The following is a 25365-nucleotide window of genomic DNA, read 5'->3' as shown; positions in this document are numbered from 1 at the left end:
CAGAGATAGTTTTACTTTTATTCATTTAATTACTTTAAATGACTTTAAGCTATACATAGAATGCCTGTTTTATATTTAAATATCTATTATAATAGAATTTACATTGTTTAATATACTTAAGTCTTAATAAAATATGTACTTTCTTAAATACTTAATAAGTTAAACTTAATAAAATACGTATACTTTTTTACTTACAACCTAACTCTCTGTAAAAACGGAGCTTGAAAAACATTTATGGGTCACTTTTATACATTTTTTATATTATGAACCACCTTTTCATATTTTAAAAACTGTTAACTTTAGAAATTAGTTTTTGCGTCTTAAACAGTTTGCACTCTTTAGAAAATTCAGTAATTAGTTAATCAAATAAAATTAATACCTATTAATACTGTAGATAAGCTTAATCAAATTTTTTAGCATAATTAATGCTGGAATACTTTAATAAAATACCTTATTGGTAATTAATTAGTCTTTTACACGGGTTCCATATTAAAAGCAAAAATTTCTGAATTATACTAAAAGTTTACTTAAAGTTAAAAAAGCTTGAAATATTTGTTAATCAAGCTTAAATACATAACTAAAATATCATTATTATAAAAAAGCACAATATGTAAATAAACAAAACATTACAATTAGTAAACTACACTACAGTTATATAAACTATTCTGAGAATTCGAGGATTTATTCAAAGTGTTTGAAATAAAAGTTTCAGATACACCTGAGTTTTATAAAAATTTCTTAAACAGCTTTAATCTAGTCTGATTTTTTAAATTTTTAAACTAGCCTGTTTGTTCAGCAACCCTGTTTAAAATAAAGTTCACATAATAAAGAAATACCGAAGTTTATTAACAGTGAATTAATTATACAACTAAAGAAAATATTGTAGTTAAGCTTTAATGGACAATCAAGTTTTTAAACATTTTTATCAAATGTATAAAAATTTATTGAGCTATTAATGAATTAGAAAATTCTGTTTTTTATTGAGCATTTTAGGAATTCTTTATCTGCAATAACAATGTTGTATTTATAAAGAGCAAATGTGAATTATGAGACGAGCTATAAGAACTATAATACGTTATTTAGGAGTTATTTAGATAAACGAAAAAAAAAAAACAAATCGCTTAAGTCAGTTTCAACAACGCGCATAATTATTTTCATTAACTACAGACTGATCAGAAAAAACTGTCTAGGCAAGTTATAAAGTAGCAAAATTAACTACTAAAAAAAGATACCGTTGTGAGTTGAAAATTTATTTAAATAACTTGTGTTTGCGTTAGTAAAAAATCTTTGTTTATTTCTTCAATATCAACAAGAAACCGTGTTTAGGAAATGTCTGAAGATTTTACAGCCGAATAAACCAAATTAAGACTTAAATCAGTCTGTTAAGATGCGAGAACTGATACAACAGATATGGCTAATTTTTGAATTTTTATTACAGGTGTTTTACTAATTTTGACATTTTAGAAGAACTCCTAGGTTTAGTTCCAATACAAAGCACAACAATAGGTTAAGACATTTTAAAAGTAAAGGTGCTATGCATCGAAATAGAGTTTTTAAAAGTACAACTTTTTGCTTCTATTTTTAGTATAAAATTAAGTTAAAGGTAAAAAAAAATTCTTATATAATATAGAAAAATTTAAAAGATACCGTTAAGATACTTTAAATGTGTTTTTTTATTTAAAATGATTTATATTAAAGATTTTTTGTGTCAAATCGAAACTTTATTACTTTACATGTAAAAATTGTTTAAAATGCCAGGTTTTTTCAATAATTCTCAAATTCAAGGCTTTTTCAGATTTTTTAAGTATGAATTGTCAAATTTCAAGCGTTTCCGGGATTTTTTGGCAACACTAATTGTTCACACTTATATGTATGCAATTAGTATAAATAATAATTTAAATTATATCAGCTGAAATACTTAAAATTTAAAAAATATTTTAATACAAACCAACACTGTGCATTGAACAAAACACGCATCATAAACTTAACTTACCACTCTTTAAAGCAAAAAGTCAGTCCGAGTGACCAAAACTAGCCTGATATTTTAGCATATAAAAAGTAATTCAAGCCAGAAACTAAAAAAATGACAAAATTAACCTGAGATTTGAAGTCTTCAAATAGTCATCGTCTGAGTGTGTGGCATTTTTTATTTGTTTATTTGATCGAATTCGAACTACTTTGATTGAAAAAGTACAAACTTAAAAAATTACCATTTCTCAATCTAGTTTCTATTAAACAGGTAGTTCCAAAAAACAGCAACTGTTTATACTAGTATACAACGCATAAAAATTAACTTATTTTGCCAAAAACCATGGTTTGAAAAATCAAAAAGTATGCTAAACAAAAACTTTTTTTAATTTAAGTCATATATATTGCTTTAAATGTGTCTGTAAACACTTAGATATTACATGTAGAAACAATAATGTTAGGAAATTGTGCTTAGACTAAATTCTATCTCGTTAATTATTAAATAAAAAGTAGTTTAAAATATTAGCATTTTTTTTAATTGGTGTGCATAGGAATGAAGTTAAAATGTAAAGAAAACTTCTAAAAAATCAAAGGTGTCAAAACCAAAATAAAATTAACTTTATTTCTTATTATTATTTATAATATTAAAGTTATTATTATTATGTTATTTTAAATGTTTTTGTGTAAACTAGAATATATCATTTAGAAATAAAACATCTGTAATAGAAACTTAGGTATAAAAACGATTAAAAAAAACTAAACTGTAAAGAAATTACATTTTAGTTAATTACTGTGCATTACTTTTGTACAAAACGGAAAACATTTGCATTTAATTTTTACCCAATAGGTATTATATAACTATCTTACTAATTCAAATCACTTTTTACACTCTTTTTTCAAAAAATAACTTGCTGTTGTAAGAAGAAAGTTATTATGAAATTGAGAAAAAAAAACCTAGTAGAATGCTAACCTGTCTTTTTTTCACATTTTTAGGCTAAATCAGTAAAGTATTTTAATTGTTTTATTTAAAATGTTATACAGGAACTTAAAACTAAATTTATCAAACAAATTTAACTTGAAATATATTTTTGCTCAGCGGGCCACATTTACATGCTCGCGGGCCGCAAAATTTTCTTTCGCGGGCCGCATTCCATTCAAAAAAATAAAGTGTTCGCGGGTCGCAGATTTACCCTTCGCGGACTGCATTTGGCCCGCGGGCCACAGTTTGCCGACCCCTGATCTAGATTATACCTAAAAATAAGGCTTTTTTACTTAATAAAACAAAAGTATTTAATTTCTTGTAGTGTTTTTTTGAATTCCATTATCTTAATAGGCGTATGCAAGTTGTATAAAAATTTGTAAAAGTTATTAAAATGAAATTTAAAAATAACCTACTATAAAGCGCTAATACATTAGCCAGCAAAAATACAACATTTACAACAGACTTACATTGTAGTTTTTAGACTATAATATAACGGTTTTGTATCTGAATATTACAACTGTAAAGGTTTACTTTTTAAAATTTGCTTATGTTAAAATTATTATAGTCACGTGAATAATTATAAGATCCAACTTAAATATAGTTATAACTACTTACTTTAAAATCCTACAAAGAATAGTTCAAACTATTGTAAAGTAAACGATTTAGTGAATTGTATATTATTAACGAAAAATGTCTCTTAAAGTAAATTAAAAGCACAAAAATATATGAAATAATGAAAAAAAAATTGAAATTATGTGTAGAATGAAATATCAAAAATAAGGTGATAAATATAAATTAAACTTATGTTTAGTTAATACTAAAGTTAAAGTTTATACTAACAATGTTTTTGACGTAACACATTAAATCATAATGCTTTAAAGAAACAAGAAAAAAAATACTTAAAAAATTTTATTAAGACTAGTTAGTTTTTGTAGATATCTAGATTAAAATTAAGAAATAAAATAAACAAGTAGAATGGGTTAGAAATGATCAGGTTAGAAGTGATCGGGTTAGAAGTGATCAGGTTAGATATGATCGGGTTAGAAGTAATCGGGTTAGAAATGATTGGGTCTAATCGGGTTAGAAATAATCGGGTTAGAAGTTATCGGGTTAGAACTGATCGGGTTAGAAACGATCGGCTTAGAAGTGATCTGGTTAGAAGTGATCGGGTTAGAAATGAACGGGTTAGAAGTGATCGGGTTAGAAACATTCGGGTTAGAAGCGATCGGGTTAAAAGTGATCGGGTTAGAAGTGATCGGGTTTGAAATGATCGGTTTAGAAGTGATCGGGTTAGAAATGATCGGGTTAGAAGTGATTGGGTTAGAAGTGATCGGGTTAGAAATGATCAGGTTAGAAGTGAACGGGTTAAAAATGATAGCGGGTTAGAAATGATCGGCTCCCCTTTATCGGTAGTACTAATAACTGATACTAACTATGAGTAATACTAGCAAGAAACTCAAGCTTTTATCAGTTACCAAGCGTGCCACGTGTGCGCATACGGGAGCCGATCATTTCTAACCCGTTCACTTCTAACCCAATCATTTCTAAGACGATCACTTCTAAGCCGATTACTTATAAGCCGATCATTTTCAACCCGATCTTTTCTAACCCGATCATTTCTAACCCGATCATTTCTAACCCGATCACTTCAACCCGATCACTTCTAACCCGATCATTTCTAACAAGATCACTTCTAACCCGATAATTTCTAACCAGATCACTTCTAACCCAATCATTTCTTACCCGATCATTTCTAACCCATTTGTTTGTTTTAAATCTGGACTTCATGCAAAAACAAATTAGTCTTAATAAAGTTATTAAATTTTTAATTTCTTTAAAACATTATGATTTTAATGTGTTACGTAAAAAATATTGTTAGTATAAACTTTAATTTTAGTATTAACTTAACATAAGTTTAATTTATTTTTATTACCTAACATTTTTATACTTCATCCTACACATAATTTCAATTATTTTCATTATTTCAAAAATATTTTGTTCATTTAATTTACTTTAACAGACGTTTTTCGTTAATCGTAAACAATTCACTAAGTCTTATACTTTACAATATTTGAACTATTCTTTGTAGAATTGTAAAGTAAGAAGTTATAATTATATTTAAGTTGGATCTTATAATAATTCACGTGACTATAATAATTTTAACATAGGCAAGTTTTAAAAAGTAAACCTTTACAATTGTAGTATTCAGATACAAAAACTTTTATATTACGGTCTAAAAAATACATTGAAAGTCTGTTGTAAATGTTGTATTATTGCTGATTTATGTATTAATGTTTTATAGTAGGTTAGTTTTAAGTTTCCTTTTAATTTCTTTTACAAATTGTTATTTAATTTTATTCAGTTTATTAACTTTATTAATTCAAGTCTCATATATACTGATATTAATATTCTTAAAAGGTTGTATTTCATATAAATTCGCCCTAAATTTGAATGCAACTTGCCAGTCTGGTTTTCATACTTTAAAAACATATACTAACCATATAGAATCTTGTCAAAGAAAAAGTACGGAGTAGTCTTTAACGGTTGCAATACTCATTATACTTCTTACATTGACGACTATCAAAACTTAATAGTTAATCTTTAGAATTCAAAAGACTTACAACCCAAACTAATTAACTACAATTAATTTATAATCCTTTTTTGTACCTTATTTCAAGAGTCTTTTTGTTGATGTGACGGAAATCCCCAAAATTTTGCTGAGTCAGTATAAAAAAATTATAACAAAATTGTGTTTTAATTAGTTTGGGTAAGGGTATAAATAAAATTTAAAAAAATATGTTGGGTAAGGTAGGTTAGGGTTAAGGGCATAAATATTAAAATAAGTTGAAAAAAAAAAGATGATTCAGCAAATATTAGGGAAAACACCTTTGCTTTAAAATCGGACCCTTATCAAAATAATTAATTACCACAAAATTATATCGAAAAATTCATAGTTATTAATTATGTTTCAGTTTAAATGTGGAATAGCTTTAAAAAAAAATAATTTTTGCATAAAAATGACCAACTTTGATTTAAGTTTACTTGATTAGATAAAATAATTTATACTAGAAACTATAAGTAATTTAACAACTTTTTAAACTTATAAACCATTGATTTAATATGGTCAAATATTTGGCTCATTCTATAGTTTGATTTTATTAGCAGCGCCTTTCCTCTGTAAATAATAAACCGTTTTTCAATAGATATTTATTTGACCTGTATTGTTAATGTGATTTGAAGTTTAAATTTAGTTTTTAGTCAATGCACTTAATTATTGATTTTTTTACACCTTAATTTGTCTGGACCTTAATTCCAATTATGTTTATTTTAATTGTATTGATTATGCTTTGGCAAAGCGATAAAAATAATTGTAAAAAAACAATGAAATACCAAACGGTTGAACAAATGTACATAAACTAACTATAAAAGTCAGGTGTATATCCGGTTGATGTTTGAACAAGAATAAATTTATTCATGAACTTATGTAGTTTGAATTCTGACATTCTGGTATGTTTTAAATGAAACTAATAAAAATAACCCTGAACTTTATTTTACTGCGTAATTCAGACTATTTTGCTGATTGTTGCACTAAAATCATTGAAATAATTTACTAAATCGTCTCAATATTTGTTGCTGAATTTTGCAAAGAAGGGTTTTGGTTGAAAAGAAATCGGAAGTTAAATCTAAATTGAAAGATTGTGCAACTGTGTTTGGTTTTATTGGAACTCACTGATCTATGAAAGAATTGATGTTAAACTTGCTTAATAGGGATTAAAACCAAATTTGTTAAAAACCTTCTCCTTTAAATCATAAATAAGTCAATTAGTATTATACTAAAGTGTTGATATCTTTTGCTGTTAATCTATAAAGATTGGATAAAACTGTAGTTTTTGATTTTAAGGTGTATAAATTTGCGACTCTTTGTTAAGTGTCATTCAGTTTAAGTGGCCCAGATTTTGATGCCTGGGTCTAGCGTAGAATTACAAACTTCCAATAGCAATAAATATCAAAAATTAACTTCTAACAAAAGCTATAAGAAAATTAAGTTTTATTTTAAACAAAACAAACTAAATTTCATTAACAAAACTTCTTTGTTGAGATTAGTTTTGTTTTAAAACAAACCCTTATTTAAAAAAATAATAAAAAAACATATTAATACAGATCGGGTTAGAAATGATCGGGTTAGAAGTGATTGGGTTTGAAATGATAGCGAGTTAGAAATGATAGTAAAACGCGCATACAGCTAAAAAGATTTGAGGTGCTAGTAAACATACTCGAGCAAGTTATCCTGAGCAAAATACATCATCAGAGACAGATTTAGTACTAGAGTGAAAGTAGAGGATTGTTTAATAATAATTTTTTAGCTGGTTGTAGTTTGCCGACCCCTATAGTAGTGCGATGTGTATGTTCCAAAAACACTGAAGCATAATGCCCACCTTATAAATACATTAACTTTAAAATTGGTACACTAAGCTTAAATAAGTAGTCGTAGGCTTAGAAAAAGGTATAACATTTTTTATACACTTCAACAGTTTAAGAAAAACTTTTATGAAAATTGTAAAATGTATGACAAAAGCTACCTTTTAAAAAATAATAAAAATGCTTGGTATTTTTATACATTTTTTAAAGAATTTAAAAATACATTTATTACTATTCAAATAAAAATATAAACTAAATTGCAGTATTTTCTACCTTAAATCGAAACATATATTTCTATTTTTTGAGTATAAACATTTAATTTTTAAAATACCTGTTTGTTAAATGAACAATTCTACACAAGTTCTATATTTTTCAATACAAGATTTTAAAGTTAATTAAAATATATTAAACAAAAAGTGGTTACAAAAAACCGTTTGAAGGGCCATCACTATAATTTGATAATAAAATAATAAAACTTTTTGTTGCCAGAAAAATTAAAGAACTGGTAGTTCGAAGTTAAAAAAAAAGTTCATACAAAAAAATAACTATTGTTATGAACTGTTTTGAAGTTAAAAGCAATATAATTTTCAATCATTATATTAAAAACCTTAGATTAGTTTAAATTAAATGTTTTAGCTTTTAACAAAAAAACCTATAATCGATAATATTAAATTTTATTAATACTTTTAGAAAAACATTGCTATGATAAAATAAACAGTAAAATTTGATAAATAAGCACAAAAATTAAAAATAATTCTTGTACACCATTCTGTTGACAAAATTTTAAATCAAAGTTTAAATACTTCAAAAGTGGCAATGTTTGTGACTTATTCATATCAAATCTTAACAAGTTTTTAAACAAGTCAAAAAGAAAAAATACTTACATAAAAAACGACTTTTAAAACTTGTAAATAGAGAAAAATAAACAATACAAAAACTAAAAAGAATCATATTTTTATAATTAACTTTTATTAAAATTATAGATATAAAAAAAAATGTTATAGTTATCTAAAAAATAAGAAAAATTCACTAAATTCTACCACAGTACATGTAAAAGTTGAGAATAAAAAATTGCTGAGACCAACTAAACTCCTAATAGGTTTAATTGTTCTAAAAAGTCTTCGGAATTGAGCAGCTCCATGCAGCCATATGAAACTTGTTTTCCCTGCTTACTCTTGGCATACTCAGTGAGGTTTTGATATTCAATGTAATTCCCCCCGCCCACTACAAACACAATGGCGTTGGAGTAAGGCGACTTTGACTTTCTGGTCATGTTGCCGCTTCTGCGAGCTAATTTTGGGTCGTAGTACAAATACTTTTCAGTTTCAACTTCCTCTTTCAACTCCATCAGCTGGTCTAGCACTTTGGTGACGGGCAAGTTTTGTTTTTTGATGACCAGGTTTTTCACTCCTTCCATGACAAACTGCGAGCCTGTGTTCATCAGGTGAGTGAACATGTTCATTGATTTTGTGCCACCACCGTGCTGCTGAGATGAGCTGCTGGCAATGAGCGAGTTGTTGAATTGCTTCCATTGTTTGATGTAGTTGAAGGAAGAAGTATCGCAACCATGCTTTTGCAAAAGTTCAATGAACTTGGCTGTGTCAGCTTCTGAAATGCTGGGGTTGCTCAGGTAGTATAGGAGAAAAATTCTCATGCGATCCTTGTTGTTAGTTATGTTGCTGTTGCTTAAAAACTCATACAACTCATTTTCTGCAGCACTAGACTTTGCTAAGATTTTTTCCTCCAACTCATAGAACTCATCAAGCTTTCTGTCCTTGATACAAGCCAAAAGTGTAGTTGCAATTTCGGTGTGCATGTCAGCTTGACTTTTTTCGTTCAATAGTTTTGGTAAGGCGCCCATGGCATGGGTCAATTTAGCAGTATTGTCTGAAACATCTACAGCCTGACCTGATCCATCATACCCCATAGTTGCTTTTAATCTTTTTAATTCCTCATGGTTGTTTTTACACTTTTCAATTTCTTGCTGCACAGCATCAGCAACTTCAGGGAATGATTTACCTTTCTGTTCTTGCCAAAAAGTGTTTGATACACCTAAATTAAATACTTTTGGAGATTTTTTGTGATCTCCGTTATCAATTTGGCTGGGGAGTTTTACACTGTTTAAATTGAATTCTAGTAGATCATGAACTAATGCTTGATATGTCCAAGTGTGATGCAGGGGAGTAGCCAAGTCAATGTTCCTGTCTACAATCAAAAGAAGGGGTCTTTGAAAAGACATCATTGGCATCCCACTGTTACTTGACTGACTTGATATGGATGAAAAAAAGCTATTTCTAGCATCTCTAAAGTTTTCTCCAAGTTTTTCACTTAGGCTTTTAGCCACCATTTCAGCAATATTGCCTGGAGGACATCTTATGACTGGTAGAGTTCCAAGTGTTACAAAAATGCAATACAAGCTATTGACTACACTTTCTACAATAGTTACTATTTCATCATTTTTTAAGTCAGGTTTGTTTAAATTGTAGTAAGATTGCAAATTTGTCTTAGACGAATTTAAAGTAAACATATCCTTTTCAAGGCTAATGAAGTTAACAAACTGGTCATGAATTTTGTTTATTTTGGTTTCAACCCCTGCTGCCATTGCAGCTTCTGCCAAGTCTTCAAGTTTTGTCCTGGAAATCTGAGATATAAAGTTGAAATGGTAACTGTCATACAATCCATTTTTCATGTCTGAACAAATTTGTTTGATATTTGCATCAGTAGGTGAAACAAAATAAACAGCTGGAACGTCAGATACACTGCTTCTTAAGGTATTTAATTGCAAGTAAAGAGTCACACCTAGGTCATGCAAGTCACGAACGGACAATAACGGTAAAATAATATCTTGACCAATTTTGTCATATATTAGAATTTTGAACTCTGACTCAAATGAAACCTTAGATGTAATTGGTTTTCCAAAGTTGAGCATGCATTTTATAGCTGAAAGCTGCCTTTCTCTAATAGTATTACTCATTTTAATCTGTTAGATATGTTTTGTTAAAGTATCTGAATACCTATAAACAAACACTAATTAAATTATCATTTTCAAAATTTTATATTCAAATGTTACTTTATACTAAATTGACTAAAAAAACATTTCAATACAATTAATTAACTTATCAAGCACTTAAAACATATCTTATAATATGATTTCATTATGGGCATAGGGGGGAGGAAGAGGGTAAAACTATTTTTTTACAATTTGATCTTATTTTGTATAGGTTTTACTAAGCTACAAGATGCATTTTACAAATTTAAAATATTCAAAATAATTTTTAAGATATAACCAGTCACAGTTGGAGGTAACAATAGCTTCCTTATGGGAGGCGCAAACTAAAACGGCAAAAATAGACTATTAACTAAAAATCTATCTTTTCCTACATTTTTTGAGATAACTATATCAAACTTTCAGGAAATATTTCTTGTAATATTTAGAAAATTCAATCGAAAGGAATTAAAAATAAATTAAAATACAAGAATTCTATAAAAACTATAAAAAAAAAACAGTTTTTTTTATAAATTTTATTTTATTTTTTAAACTTTGTTTTACAGAATTTTCTAAATGTTGCAAGGAACATTTCCCAAAAATTTGAGGTGGTTATCTCAAAAAACATAGGAGATAGATTTTTAGTGATTTCTAGTTATTTGCCGTTTTAGTTTGCGCCTCCGATAAAGGACCTATTGTTGTCTCCAACTTTGACCCACTATATCTCAAAAATTATTTGAATCTTAAAATCTGTAAAAATCATCTTGTAGCTTAGTATAAACTATATAAATTAAGATTAAATTGTGAAAATAGTGTTTTATTTTCCCTATGCCCTTAACCAAATATATATAGTACATCAAGGTGGCAATAAATTTTTAGAAAGTTGTCTGAAGTTTTTTACATGCTACAAGTTAACATTTTCAAATATTTTCCACAATTTTGTAGTACAAGTTTTTTTGTCCTTTTTTAGTATTAATTTAAACTTAAGATAAAAAGGAGTTCTTAATATATACAAAATATTTTTTTAAATGTTTTGCAATTTACATATTTTTTTTTTATTACAATGCAACTAGTTAAAAACTTTTTAATACAAATTCACAACTCACTAGATACTTTTAACAACATCATTGATGAATACTTTTTAAGTTATTTGTATTAATAGATAATTAACAAAAAAAGACACTCAAAATATTTTGTCCTAGGTGCTGGTGCACAAAGAACCTTTTGGTTATCAAGAACCCTACATGGCGTCTTTGGGTAAAAATAACCAGTTTTTTAGGTAACAGTTAAATATTACCAAGACAGTATTTTACTCAAATAAATTTTACTAGTGTATTACCTTTTATTTTGAAGGCAGTATTTATCACATTTTTATCTCACATTCTTATATTTTTGTTATATACAGTACACTACCGCTTAAGTACGCAAATTGAACCCGACCAAAAAGTGCGTACTTAGCACGGGTAGTGCGTACTTTTTGACGACATAGTATAATATGAAATTTAGTTGTTTGTTTTCTTTCTTACAACTAGCCACTAAATAATTAAGCCAAACAAACAAGTCTTTTTATTTTAAATAACATTTAATACATAATTCTAATTTGTAAAATTTTTTCATAAATTTTAAAATGATTTATTTTTTCTATAAAAAGTTTCTGCATAATTAATACATACATTTAATATAGAAAGTCAATGTCAGTCAAATATTAAAAAAAAATATTAAGCTACATTTTGTTTTGTTAGAGGAAAAGTACCAAACTACATTGTGTTTACCAAACATTTTCAAAACATCAATGTATGTACATTTAAATTAATTTATGACTTAACTATTTTGTATTTGTAGGTTTTTTTAACTTTGTCATCTATATTTATTTATTTTATAGCATTACAGCTCAAATATCATTATTCTTTTTACTTTTCTGCAACCACTACATAGTATTTAGTTTATTAACATTTAATAAAGGACTGTCACAATCTCAGGTTACTTTAGACTACTCAGGATTACTCACCCTAGTTAAAAAGTTGTGAAAGTCTCAGGCTAACTCAGCAGGTTGGCCATTCTACCTAGAAACATAAAATAATCTGAAAAAACTTGATGATTGAAAATTTAGGCAAAAAAACTGGAATTTCTTATAAGTTCTAGTATAACATCCTTTACTTTGTCTTTCTGGATAAGTGCGTACTTAAGGCGTGATGCGTACCAAAAAAAGTGCGTACTTAAGCGGTAGTATACTGTAGTTCATATTATTAACAGTAGATTTAGAGAAACTTTACAATAAAGCTTGCATTTAGTTTTTCAGAAGCAGTACTCACATTTACTATATGCCCATTTAAAAGCCTTTGAGTTTTTATCCATAACCAGAAAGAATAAAAAATAGAGGTTAGGAAAACCAATAGGAGTCATATTGAATAAAGTATCATAGGGAAAATAATAAGTAAGAAGGGTATTAAGAGAGTTCGAGCCATAATAAGTCACAGAAAGTTAGTGACAATGCTTAAGTCAAAATAAGCCACAAAATGTATTGGCTCAATTTAAGATTTTAAGTCACAAAAAATAGGTGACAATATTTTAGTCAAAGTAAACCAACAGGCTACAAAGATACAAGTTAAGTCTGAAGTCACAGAAAGTAAGTGACAAAGTTTAAGTCAAATAAGTTACAAAGTGTTTTGTCCCAGTTTTAGTCTAAAAAGTCAAAGTAGAACTGACAAATTTAGTCCACTAAGTAAAAATAGAATTGACAAAATTTAGTCCAAAAAATCAAATTAATCCGACAAAGTATAAGTATAAATAAGTGGTGATCAATTTTAAGTCAAAGTGAGTCATTTTAAATTTATATAATGCTCTTAAATCTTAATGGCATAATAGAAAAAGACAATACTCAATAGTAACTAAGACAGCAAAGACCAAGAACATGCTGAATTTTTTTGGAATTTGTATCATAGGGGTTTGCATAGGCATGACATTTGAGTAATTTTTTTTTTGTGTTTTTAAATGTATCCGTTTTTCAACTCCTGCAATCTATAAAACAGGTTGTGACATATGTAAAACATTGTTTTAGAAGTTAAAGTGAATTGTTGAAGTAAACACATTACTTTTTTTGATTATAGAAATATAAAACTTTTTAGAACTAGAAGACTATTATTTTAAATTTGTTTAGTTATTTTAATTTCTAGCTTACCTTAAATCTTTTTTTGAAAACATTAATAGTAGTTTTGATACCATATTTCAACATTTACAACAACATTTAGTATTTAGTAAAATATTGGTTGTATTAAAATAATAAATTTTTTTTAATTTTCAATCAAAATTTTTATCTTCAAATGTTTGCTATAGCTAAATATTTCAACCTAGTTGTTAATGTCTGATCAACTGCAACATTTCAACTTTTTTAATCAAAATTTTTCATTCAAAAGGGTTGCTTATATTTGAGCCAAAAAAAACCCTGAGTGACCAAAAACTGTCCTGCAATATTTTTTACTCTTTAGAAAATTTAATTTTTGAAATTTAAATAATTTTAAATCAATAAAAACAGGGTTGATTAATGTTTTTTTGTAATTTCTCTTAGGTTTTCCAAAATTCTTCCTGGTTTAAAAAAAACAGTTTTTTGGTATATTTTTAGTACAAAACTAAATTTAAGTTAAAAAATGTGTTCAATAGTATAAAACATTGAAAAAATACTGTAAAGCTATTTTAAATGTGTTTTTTAGTAAAAAAATATAATGATATAAATTTGTTTTAATCTTTATGACAGATTTATTGTACGTAATCAACATTTTGCCACTTAAAATGTAAAACTAGTTTTAAATTCCAGGTTTTTAATGATTTTTTCTTCAAAATTCCAACTTTTCTCAAAATTTTTCAAATTTCAGATTTTTCCTTTTTTTTTGCCTAAGTTGTCAAGTTACAGTTATTTCCATGATTACAGGTTTTTTGGCAACCCTGTAAAAATCTAGTCTTTGAATAAAATTGGTTATAAAATAACAAAATATTGAAACTATATTGCATTTAAATTCTAGAAAAAAACTGGTCTGAGATTTTAGAAAACTTACTATCCAGAGCTTTTTTATAAAAACTTAACTTGCCTGAGTCATCCTGAGTTTTTTAAGCTATTCTGAGTGTGTGCAACTATGTGAAACTTAGATAAATTATATAATAATTATAAGCTATTCTTTTTACTTTATTTAGAATAGGTCTCCTATAAAACACATTTAAAGTACCATTAAAGTATAATTTTAATACTTTTGAAATGTTAAAATAAGAGTTTGACCTTAAATTTAATCTTTTACTAAAAGTTAACAAGAACACCAAAACTTCAGATACTATTTTAAAAGCCTAGAAAAAAATTTGAAAACTTCAGTGGCCAACAATAATTGCTTACTAATTTATGTTTATCATTAAACAATTTCTAAAAATATAACAAAAATTAGGTTTAATATAACTTTAAGGGGTAGCTTTTAATTTAAAAAACTTTGAACTTCTCACAGAGACTTTATTTAATATCATTTTGCTTTATATAACAGCTAAAAAAATTAAAATATTTTGTTTGTTATTAATGATGTCTTTTTAACAGCTACTATTAATGTCATTTCAACTTTTATCAAATAAATATTATCTTACGAATAACCATAAATCAAAATTAAAGATAAATGTATATTTGTTCAGAGCTGATTAAAAAAGGCAGCACCTCTAATATAATTTTCAATATTTTTTAACTTAAAAATTAAGATAAGTTTATATATTTTTTCAAAACTGGTTCAAAGCATCAGCACTAGAATACTTTTGAACTCATAAATTAAGAAAATATATAACTATTATAAAGCTAGTTAAAAAAGTTATTAACAATATAACACTTTATTAATTACCTATCATTTTAAAATAAGTTAACTAACACTAATTGTAGCAGCTAAGTAGGCATCATTAATAACAAAAAAAAAGTACTAAAGAAGAAAAGTAGTACAAAACTAAAGATTTTCTTTGAAAAGTTCAGACTTTTGTTGAACAACTGCTGATGCTTAAAGTTAAAGTGACTAAAATTGAGTAATAAAAATTTAAGGTATTTTTGTTGCTAAACATAACTAATTTTCATCTCAATCTAATACTAATTATAATATGCATAACTTTAAACTGTCCATTAAATTTTTAATTTTATGAATTTATTTGTAATATTTTGATATGTTTAAAAATTTAAAACTTATTAATATACAGAGGACAAACAACAGTGTACTTTAATTTAGTATGTATTTAAAAACCAAAACAATTTTTGTAGATGTCACACATGTTTTAGCTTCATACTATAGGATAATAAGTTCAGAACCAAACTTAGTAGTAAACTCCTGAATGTAACAAACTTTTTTTGGGTGAAAAAATGATTTTTTAGAGTTTGTTAATAGTATTTAAAGACAGCAATATTGTTGAGTTGTAGTTTGAAAGTAGTTAGTTTAGTTACTACTGATACTGAGACACGTATACGTATTTTGTTGCTTCAAACTCAAGCTTATATTCATTTTTAGTTTTTATTCCTTAAACTCCAACATGAATTTTGTTTTGCATCTTCAAAAACAGTTTAACTTAATTTATAAACTTTTGAACCTTAAAAATTATAACTAAAGCATAAATTTTTCAGTATTTATTATGATTTAGAATAAGGATCTTAAATATTTTTTTTTCTTTATTTTATGGTTTAACTCGTTTAAAATAATCGTTTCTGTTTAGTTTTTGTCGATCAAGAATTTATGTTTTGTGTATTTAAAACCTATTATAAAAATAGTTATGTTTTTATTTTAATCTAAAATTTTTTTTAGCTTAAATTTGAATCAAGCTAACGAAACTTAAATTAAAAACAAACTTAATGTAAAACTTTTATATTTAAACATCTTACATAGTTTCCTATAAGTATAGTATAGTTGTCATTATAGCGATGAGGGTATTGCCAAAAACTATTTGAACATAAAATATTTAGATTAAAAAAGAACAAACAAAACTCTCCTTAGTATTCAGAAATTATGGCAATTATACTTGTAGCCTACTTCGAAAAACTGAAAAAAATCATTCTAACTAGTTTAAATACTTATGGTTAATAATTAAGTAGGAAGCTATAAATTTGTTAATATGTACAAACAAAAGCTTTATAATCTTTTTAATAAATGTTTTTAAATGCCATTATTTGAATTAACTGTTAAAAGTAAATTTAAATATCAACTAATTTAACTATGCTGCTAAATACATATGTAATGTACTATGTTCTACAATTTATAAATCAACAACTAGCTTTTAATTCTTATAAAATACTTTTCAAGTTCATTTACTTCTTAAAAAATGTTCTAAATCATTAAAAAAAAATCTTTATAGCGGAGCTGGCAATTGGCATAGTTTTAATAGTTGTTAATCTAATTGTAAACAAGTGTAAATTGTTAACAAGTGCTGTTTATAAACATTTAGATTCTTATGTGTTGACTGTTGAGTTTTTATTTACTAAATGCAAAAAAAATATGTATATATGGTTTTTCTGAACTTAGAGAAGTATTATAAAAAAAGTTATACTCTTTAGATTCCATTTAAAAAACTAACGGATAAGTTTTTTTTTAAAGCATCGTTTCAAATAAATTACTTATTTATAACTACTATGCTTTAAAATGTCAACTGTCTCTGTTAAGATATGATTATGTTAATTATTAGTAATAGTACTTTAAAGATTTTAAATATAAAGAATTATTATTTAATTTTTATTCTAACTACATTAGGTCAAAAATTTAGATTGAACTCTTCTTTATTAATAATTTATGTCAAGGAAAAAATCATGAAAAGGTATGGTATTTGTGGCCCTATCTACAATGTTTTAGTTAATTAAAACAAGGCTGAATCTTATAAACTTTTAATTTAGTAAACCATAGAACTTCAATATGTAGAAATCTTATTCTTAAATTTTTTTTTTTTGTAAATCCAGGTAAAAAGAATCTAAAAAGGCTGTAATGACTTGAGTACTTAATTTAAAAAATGGTACTCACTCAGTAACTCATAGTAGTAAAGTTGTTTTTCTTTAATTCATAAACTTTTTTAAAGAGGCCATCCATAACAAGACATCCAGTAATATTTTTAAAATTTCAAAAAAAATTGCTAAACTTGATTTAGGTTTTTTAATCAAAATAGTTTTTAAATTTATAAATAAAACATTTAAAATAAAGTAAAGTTTTTCTGGCAATAATATAAGATTTAAATATCTCACTTATAAAACGGTTATTAAAAATTGTCGTTAACTTTAGTAAGTAATTTTAATTTTTTATCTATAAATAACAGTAAGGTATTAAGATAAAAGAAAAAAAAAGTTATAAAGATAATCTTTTTACTCTAGAATTTAATTAAGGCTTTGAGTTCGTTAAAAGAAGATTTATTATTGTCTGTTAGCATACCTTCAAACTTAAAACTACAAAATGACTTTTTTGCTTTATTTAGCTTTGATAACAGAATATAATTATTTTTACATTTTACTATTAAAGAAAAAGTTTCATAAGTAAGTATAATGTTATAAAAACTTACTATTTAAAGTAATATATAGCAGCAAAATACTTTAACGAGTTAGAAATTTAGATCTTTTCGCAATAAAGTATGAGTTTGATACAATTTATTATGCTTACTTTAGTTAATGCAATAAATAACTCTTTACTGTTAGCTTTGACAAATGTAGTTTATTAAAGCAAGTTTTAATATTTAATAACTTATTGATTATTTATTTATACTATTTCTATCAAAAGTTGTATAAGGTTGTATCTTATAATTAACGACTTTAATTTGTTGAAGTTTTGGTTTAATTTTTGAATAATTTTAATTTCTGTGGACTGTGAAAAACATTTATTTCTTAGTACTGAAGATAATTTGTTTTAAATTTTGTTAGTGATAGTTCTTTTCGTAAACCTAAACGAAAAATACTTTTAGATTATTATTTATTTATGACGAAAAAAGCGCCAATAAGTTTAGTCCAAGGACCTGGTGCACAAAAAACCTTTCGATTATCGAGTCGCACACCACGGATTCAGTTTAATAACTTGTCCTGGACAGATAGTAATCATTGTTATGATAACTTATCGTACTAATTCTGAAGTGATCTCTAAACAGTATCCAAATAACACTTAACCATGCTTTAAGTATAAACCTTATATGGACATATTTAATAAAGTTTTAGAAAAAAAATAAATCTAAGACTATTTTAAGTTGTTAATCTTTTCGAGACCTGAATTTTTTTTTATTGATTGTTAGACACTTGTTTTGCTTAAAACTAAAAAATTAAAATATCAAAAGTACAAACAATAAAATGCTTTTTGAAAGCTAAAACTATTTAAGTATTAAGTTTCTTGGTATTTTATTAGACTTAGAAGACAAACTTTCAGACAATAATAATTGTTAAAAAAACATATAAAAGCTTTAACCAAAAGATTTTTTTTGAAGTTATTGATAATTTTTGATTACAAATATTTTTAAGAATTTAATGATCGTAATATTTCGAAAGCTGTCTTACTTGTTGTTTCTGTATTTTAGTTTAATAAATTTAAAGTCTGTTAGAAGCTTTTTTAAATTGTTTTCAGATCCTCAAAAATACCTTATAATTTCTTGTTTTAAAGTAGTTATAAAGTTTTAAACTAGACCCGCAAGCATGTGAATTAAGCCCACCAAACAAAAATTGTTAAAACTTCCACTAAGACTATATACTTTTGGGTTTGTAATGAAGAGTAGCAATAAGTCTCGTCAAACTTGACGGTAAATATAAACTTTAAACTAAATGTGTTAGAAACAAAAAAAATATATTTTAATTTTTATTAGATTTTAATTGGAGTAAAAAAGTCTAAAACAAAACTACAACTACAGTCAACAATTTTTTTTATAACTTTGTACGTGACCACAAAGTTCCTGCCGACCTATTACCTACTAACAAATCAAACCAGAGTTACTTAAATTTTCTTATTTAAGAGTCTAAAGTTGATTTCGTCATATTCATCTATTGTTTTTCTTAATGTACCCATTTTTTAAGGTGTTACTTAAAAAATACATAAACTGAAGAGCAATTTTATATATCGATGTTTTAATATTTTATGAACTATAAATTTTATAGTATAAAGTATGATAAGCTTAAAGAAATATTAAAGAAGTACTATTTTATTAATATAAATTTATTGACCAGCAAATTTTGATCTTGAATAGTTCTGTTACGGCTTTCAATGGCTGACTGGAATTTTAGACTAAACTGAAACTGAGTAAAGCTGCGAGAATGATATAAATAAAGTATTCTATTTACTGAATAACTATTTGTTTGTTTTAATTAAAATTTCATACTACAATCTTTTTTGATTTACTTTTGTCGCTACAATGACAACTATGCCACCAAGTCATCAACTTATATTGTAATCACATGTAACATAGCAAGAAAAAAAAATCAGCTAATTAACTAAAATGTTAAAGAAAGAATAAATATTGTTTAACCCTCAACTAACTTTTTAATTTGTTACTTAAAAGACTCGATTAAATTACACTAATCGATTAAAGCTACTACTTGGTTTTTGTAAAAATATAACAGAATATATTTCATTTTCCTTAAATTTATTTTAGTACTTTCGTAATAAGGCTCATCAGTGATTGTTTCTTACTAAATTGGAATGAATACAAATTGAAATAAAATCATACTGAATTTTAAAGTTTTAAAATATAAATGACGTAAAAATCAAATAATAAAATTAACTAAGTGCTTATGCTATATACATTTGGTATACTAGTTAAACTAGACTATTTAAATCCTTATATTAAGTAATTTTAAAGTAGTTAGTTTCTTATTAAATTTTATATTGAAGTATAGTTTTAATTTTAATTTTTATCGCTTGTTTATTTTAGATTGTTTTAATTCTAACGAGTTTTATTAGTATACCAAATGTATATAGCACAAGCACTTAGTTAATTTTAAATTTGATTGTTACGTCATTTATATTTTAAAACTTTAAAATTCAGTATGATTTTATTTCAATTTGTATTCATTCCAATTTAGTGAGAAACAATTTCCGATGAGCCTTACTACGAAAGTACTAAAATAAATTTGAGGAAAATGAAATGTTAACTGTTATTTTTTTTGAATAAGTTATGCACCGGAAAAAGCTGTTCAAATACTTGGTTTTTAAAACAAACGTTTCAAAATTAAAACTTTAGAAGTATGTCTTAATTACTTTTAGTTCTTAATACACATTTGATAAACAAAAAAAATTTTTACAACTGTTTCTTTAGAATTTTTTTCATAATAAGTTATTTTAAATAGCCTATGTTAGGGAACGGCAACGTAAAGCTTGCAGGCCGGACCAGGCTTGTCAAGCAAAATTTCCGGCAAGCAACATGATTTTAGCTTGGAGACTACTTTTGTAAAACAAATTCTTAGTAAGAAGTTTTCCTATAGCAAATATTATATTTTAAAAGTACTCTCAGTTTGGTCTTCAGTACTGCATTCAAACTTATCAATTCATAGTGTTTTTACTGTGAAAAGGTTTTGTATTTATTTATTTTAACTATAATTTGAAATAACGTGGCCAAAAAAATATTTTTATTACAAGTCTAGCCTCAAAAGAATTTTTATATTCAAATCTGGCTTGCCAACTAAAAAAGTTGTCCATCCTGTGCAAAGTTGTAAAACCTAATAAACTATCACAACATATACTTTTAATAAAAAAATTTTAACATAAAGAAAATTAACATAAGAATGTCTATAACAAGGTTTTCCAAACACATCTTCATAATCATCCTCTTGGCAGAAGTTTATAACAAAATCGCTTCCTCTTCCCCATCTAGATTTTGCTCCTTTACTAGTATTTTAACCTTTTACATTTACGCCCCTTTTTTATTATTTTTGTATTTGATTTGATAAATTCTAGTTCTTTAAAGTTTACTCATGAACAGTTTATAAGTAAAAAAAAATTATTGAACTTTAAAGTAGATTTAAAAAAAAATGCAAGACTGCAAGTATTTAAATCTTTTTGCGTATCCAGGTACTTGAACCAAAAATTTTTGAGCAATTTTTTGATTTTGTTCAATAAACCACTAAGTTTAAAAAATTAAAAAAAAGTCAGTTCTTAATAAACTTATTGATTTTGTAAAAAAAACACGTTTATTTAATTTTTAACAGCAAGTTTCGTTAACGAAAACTAGAAAAATTTAAAAAGCTTGGTTTAAAAGATTTTTTTATACAAGTTTTTCATCAATTTATGAAATATTTATTATTCTGAACGCTTTTTAGTTTGTCATTTATCGCTTTTGTTTTAATTTTATTATACGTTTAAATCTGTTTTTATTTAAACGATATAAATATATTGAATTAAAACTAATTAAGTTGTGTGCACAGAACTTTTTCTGCTGATCGAGTGTGCCACACGCCCTTTTTTGTGGTTTTTATCTTTAACTTTAAATGTTAATAAATTTGAAAAACTGTTTAAAAATTTATTTTTGCTCCATAAAGTAAGTCTTAAACATTATAAAAACAGAACTTAATATCTATTTGTATATTTTTGAACATGTCTATTATCATAACTAATAACAACAGTAAATACTAATAAATGAAGAAATCAAAACAAATAGCTCATAACAGCTCATTAAAATTTGTTTATAATTCATAATTTCAAAAACTTTTTGTAAATTTTTTATAATCAATTTCCCTAAACTAAAAACAATAGTTAGTTGTTTATTTGGTGGATTTTATTTAAACATATGTTTACAAAATTTATGCCATAATTAAGCTCATGTTAAATAATATCTAAAAGTTTACAACAGCTGTTTGTTGATTCTAACAGATTGTGATTGAATTTATAATTTTTCTTTTTTGTGTTTTCTGAAACTATAATGGGTACCTGCACTTTATGATTTTTACTTGTTTATTAGTTTATGATATGCTTTATTTATATAAAGGTACCTTGTTGCAAGATTTGTTTTTTATTCAATTTTATAACTCTTAAGTACTAATTCTTATCTGTTCACCATTAACCTTCTGTCAGTAAACTGGTCCATAGGCTGCACTTAAAATTTTATTTCAACTAATTTAGTATAGTTTTTTTTATAAAAACTATTCTGAAATTTTAGTGTTATCTTCATAACTATTTTTAACATGAATGTCTTTGTGTACAACAATCCATTAATCATAGTTGTCAAACTTTACATTGTTCTTCCTTCTTTCTATTTTCTTAAAAAAATTTATCAAAATTATATTTTCAATGCTCATCAAGTTACTTCTTTAAAGACCTGCAAACCTATACATAAATTAGTCATGTTATGTAAACACTTTAAATTATAATTTAAAATAGAGTTATTTCAGTTTTAAACGTACTGAAAAGCTACAAAAAATACAATCATTAAGTTTTGTTAATTGTTATTTTATCTAAATTATTAAACTAAAAAAGTAGTCTCAAACAATGTAAAGTTGTTCAGGAAAAAAGAACAATTACAGTTCAACCAGAGAGATAAAATTGTCATAATAAAAAAAATAAACTAGCTACACCCATAAAACAATTTTACTTATTCAGCTCTTTATTTAAAAACTAGTTGCTAAATCGAACTGCTAATTTGTAAGACCTTAGTTTGTATGACTAAACTCACCATTCTTTACTCAATTTCAAATTGATTTTGTAAATGTTTAAAACACTTAAAAACTATATTTTAGACTCCACTATTTATACTAGAACCATAATATTTATAATAATTTGTATAAATTCTTAAAAAAGTGGTCTTGAGCCTTTTCAAAAGCTGTGCACAGTGAATAAATTGAAAATAATTTTTGTGCACACTGTACTATTAATAAGTACATAAATTATTATTAAAAAGAACTTATTTTTCAATATTCTGAATGTTTTAATAAATAGATAGCATGTTAAGAACTGTTAAATTATGTTATAATTTTTTTTCTAATAGAGAAAGACTAAAAAAAATGTCATTCAGAGAGTAATTTTTCATGGTACAAAATTTTCTGTGCAAGGTAAAATATTTTTTATGCACATTCTTGTACACAGTTGCTAACTGTGAGACCACTGCCTTAGAAAACCCAAAGATAAGTTTTGGTTTATGAAAAATACATAAGAAATAATTGCATAAAAATGTCTGTATAGTGGTTTTAGTGTTTCATTAATTAAAGTTATTTTTTTTTGTCATTTAAGAAATATTTTAAAAGAAATCAGTTGAGGATTTTGTTAGATGTTGATGTTACACTTAATTTGTCATCTATAATTACACTATTATAAAATAAAAGCTACATTTGTTTCATCAACAGTTACTAAAATAGTATCTATCATTATACTATTGATCTTGTAATGAAAACTGATCACATAGTTTACAACTGACTATTCATAGTTATTATTACTAATTGTTACACAAAGTATTAGTTTTTTTAAAACTGAAGTGGATGGTTTTTAATTGTGCTAATGATTTTTTCTGATAAAATTTGTACCAGTTGAAAACATAAGAAGGCTACTTCAACTGATTTTCATAAATAAATATAGTACACTGCATATTAGAAGAAACAGTTTTTAATTTTTTTAATGAATAAAAGAACACTCAATTTTTTTTTCATTCCAATATATTTTGTCAAATTCTCTTCAGGGAAACTACATTGAAACAATAAAATAAAACACAACAAGTATATATACAAAAAAAATTACAAATTAATTAACTGATCAATTAAGTAAGCGTAAATGTAATCAACAAAACTTTAAAAATCAACACAAAATGGTCTTAACTAAATAAGGCTAGGGTGTAATCAGTTTTTAATTTGTTTATACTAGCACTAAGTTGTTTACTGCATATGAATGATTTTCTACCTAAACTTTAGTAAACCATTAATCAGTACAAATTTACACAATTTTAAGTAGTAATCCTGATTAAATAATAGTAGGGTTCAACCATGATATAAAAATTATAGATGTTTCAAAAGTGGCACTCCTAATAGGGCATTGAGGAGGGGGGTTAAAACATTGAGTTCTAACATTTTTTTTAATAAACTTAACATTGGTTTTTGTATTTAAGCTAGAAGTATAAACTATAAGTCAATTTTTATAGAATTAGTTTGTTTTTGAGATATAGATGTTTTTGTAAAAAATTGTATGAACCACAATTTTTTCATTGTCAATTTTCTCGGATATTTATATATTCACTAAAAATCTATTCATTTTTTGAAGGAGCTAGAGAGCTCAAATTTCCAGGAAAAGCTTCTTTCATAGTTTAAAAGACTTTGAATGTAATGGTTTAAAAAAAAAAAAAATTTAAAAATTAAATAAGTCCTGCATTTAGTCAATTTAGATATTAGTCTTGGATTTTCTGTTAAAATTTAAAGAAGGTTGGTTAAAAAACTAAAGAGAAGATATATTTTAATGAAGTACTCTTTTTTCATGTTTTTGGTTTGCGACCTCCATTAGGAACCTATTAAGCTCACTGACTTTAAATTTTGTTAAACGTTAAAACTTTCTGGTAACTAAGTTGAAAAAAATTGCCGTAAATTGCTTGTAAAAAATAAGGTGGACCTTCCTATGGCCGTTAACAAATCTATTTCTCAACTGAAACTGGCTGGATTAGCAAGGAACCGGATAAGCAAGGAAGCACTGTATTAGTCATGTTGTTTGTAACAGAAACTTAAAAATTTTAAGTAAATGTTAAAAACTTTATTTTTTTAATAGATTTTCAAAGTTGTCCTTAAAATAAGCTCCCAGTTATATAAGGGTATAACAAAGTTCTCAACAACCTTACCTAATTCTTTGCTTGACCTAGCTTCCTGTAATTGCAGTCTTCTCTATGGTTTAATGAAAATGTACTAGTTATTGCACAGAGAAATGTTCCTAGTTTTTTAGTAAATTGAATCTTTTAAAAAATGTTGTTTTACTTCAATAAGTTTTAGTTGTTTGGATCTTTTATTAGCAAATATAATCGTTTACAGCTAATATTTTCAATGTTCAAAATGTATTCTCCTACCTTTAGTTTTGATTAGTTTTTACAAGTTATTATTAATAGAAATATT

General features: G+C 25.6%; 1 protein-coding gene across 1 annotated transcript; it reads right to left on the bottom strand.

The window, feature by feature from the left end:
- Positions 1-8194: 8194 nt before the first annotated feature.
- Positions 8195-10379, bottom strand: LOC145843792 (sec1 family domain-containing protein 1-like). Its single transcript, XM_082951020.1, has one exon. It carries the CDS (start codon positions 10341-10343, stop codon positions 8454-8456), a length of 1890 nt encoding a protein of 629 aa, XP_082807146.1. The 5' UTR covers positions 10344-10379; the 3' UTR covers positions 8195-8453.
- Between the last annotated feature and the right edge of the window lie 14986 nt (positions 10380-25365).

This window comes from Thalia democratica, chromosome 9 (genome assembly GCF_965202585.1).
Source record: "Thalia democratica chromosome 9, ktThaDemo2.hap1.1, whole genome shotgun sequence".
Lineage (NCBI taxonomy): Eukaryota > Metazoa > Chordata > Thaliacea > Salpida > Salpidae > Thalia > Thalia democratica.
The sequence above is the reverse complement of the archived record's forward strand: the minus strand, read 5'-3'. Positions and strand labels throughout refer to the sequence as shown.

Coding starts and splice junctions, on each gene's coding strand:
- LOC145843792 (XM_082951020.1), bottom strand. CDS start 10,343: ATGAGTAATACTATTAGAGAAAGGCAGCTTTCAGCTATAAAATGCATG.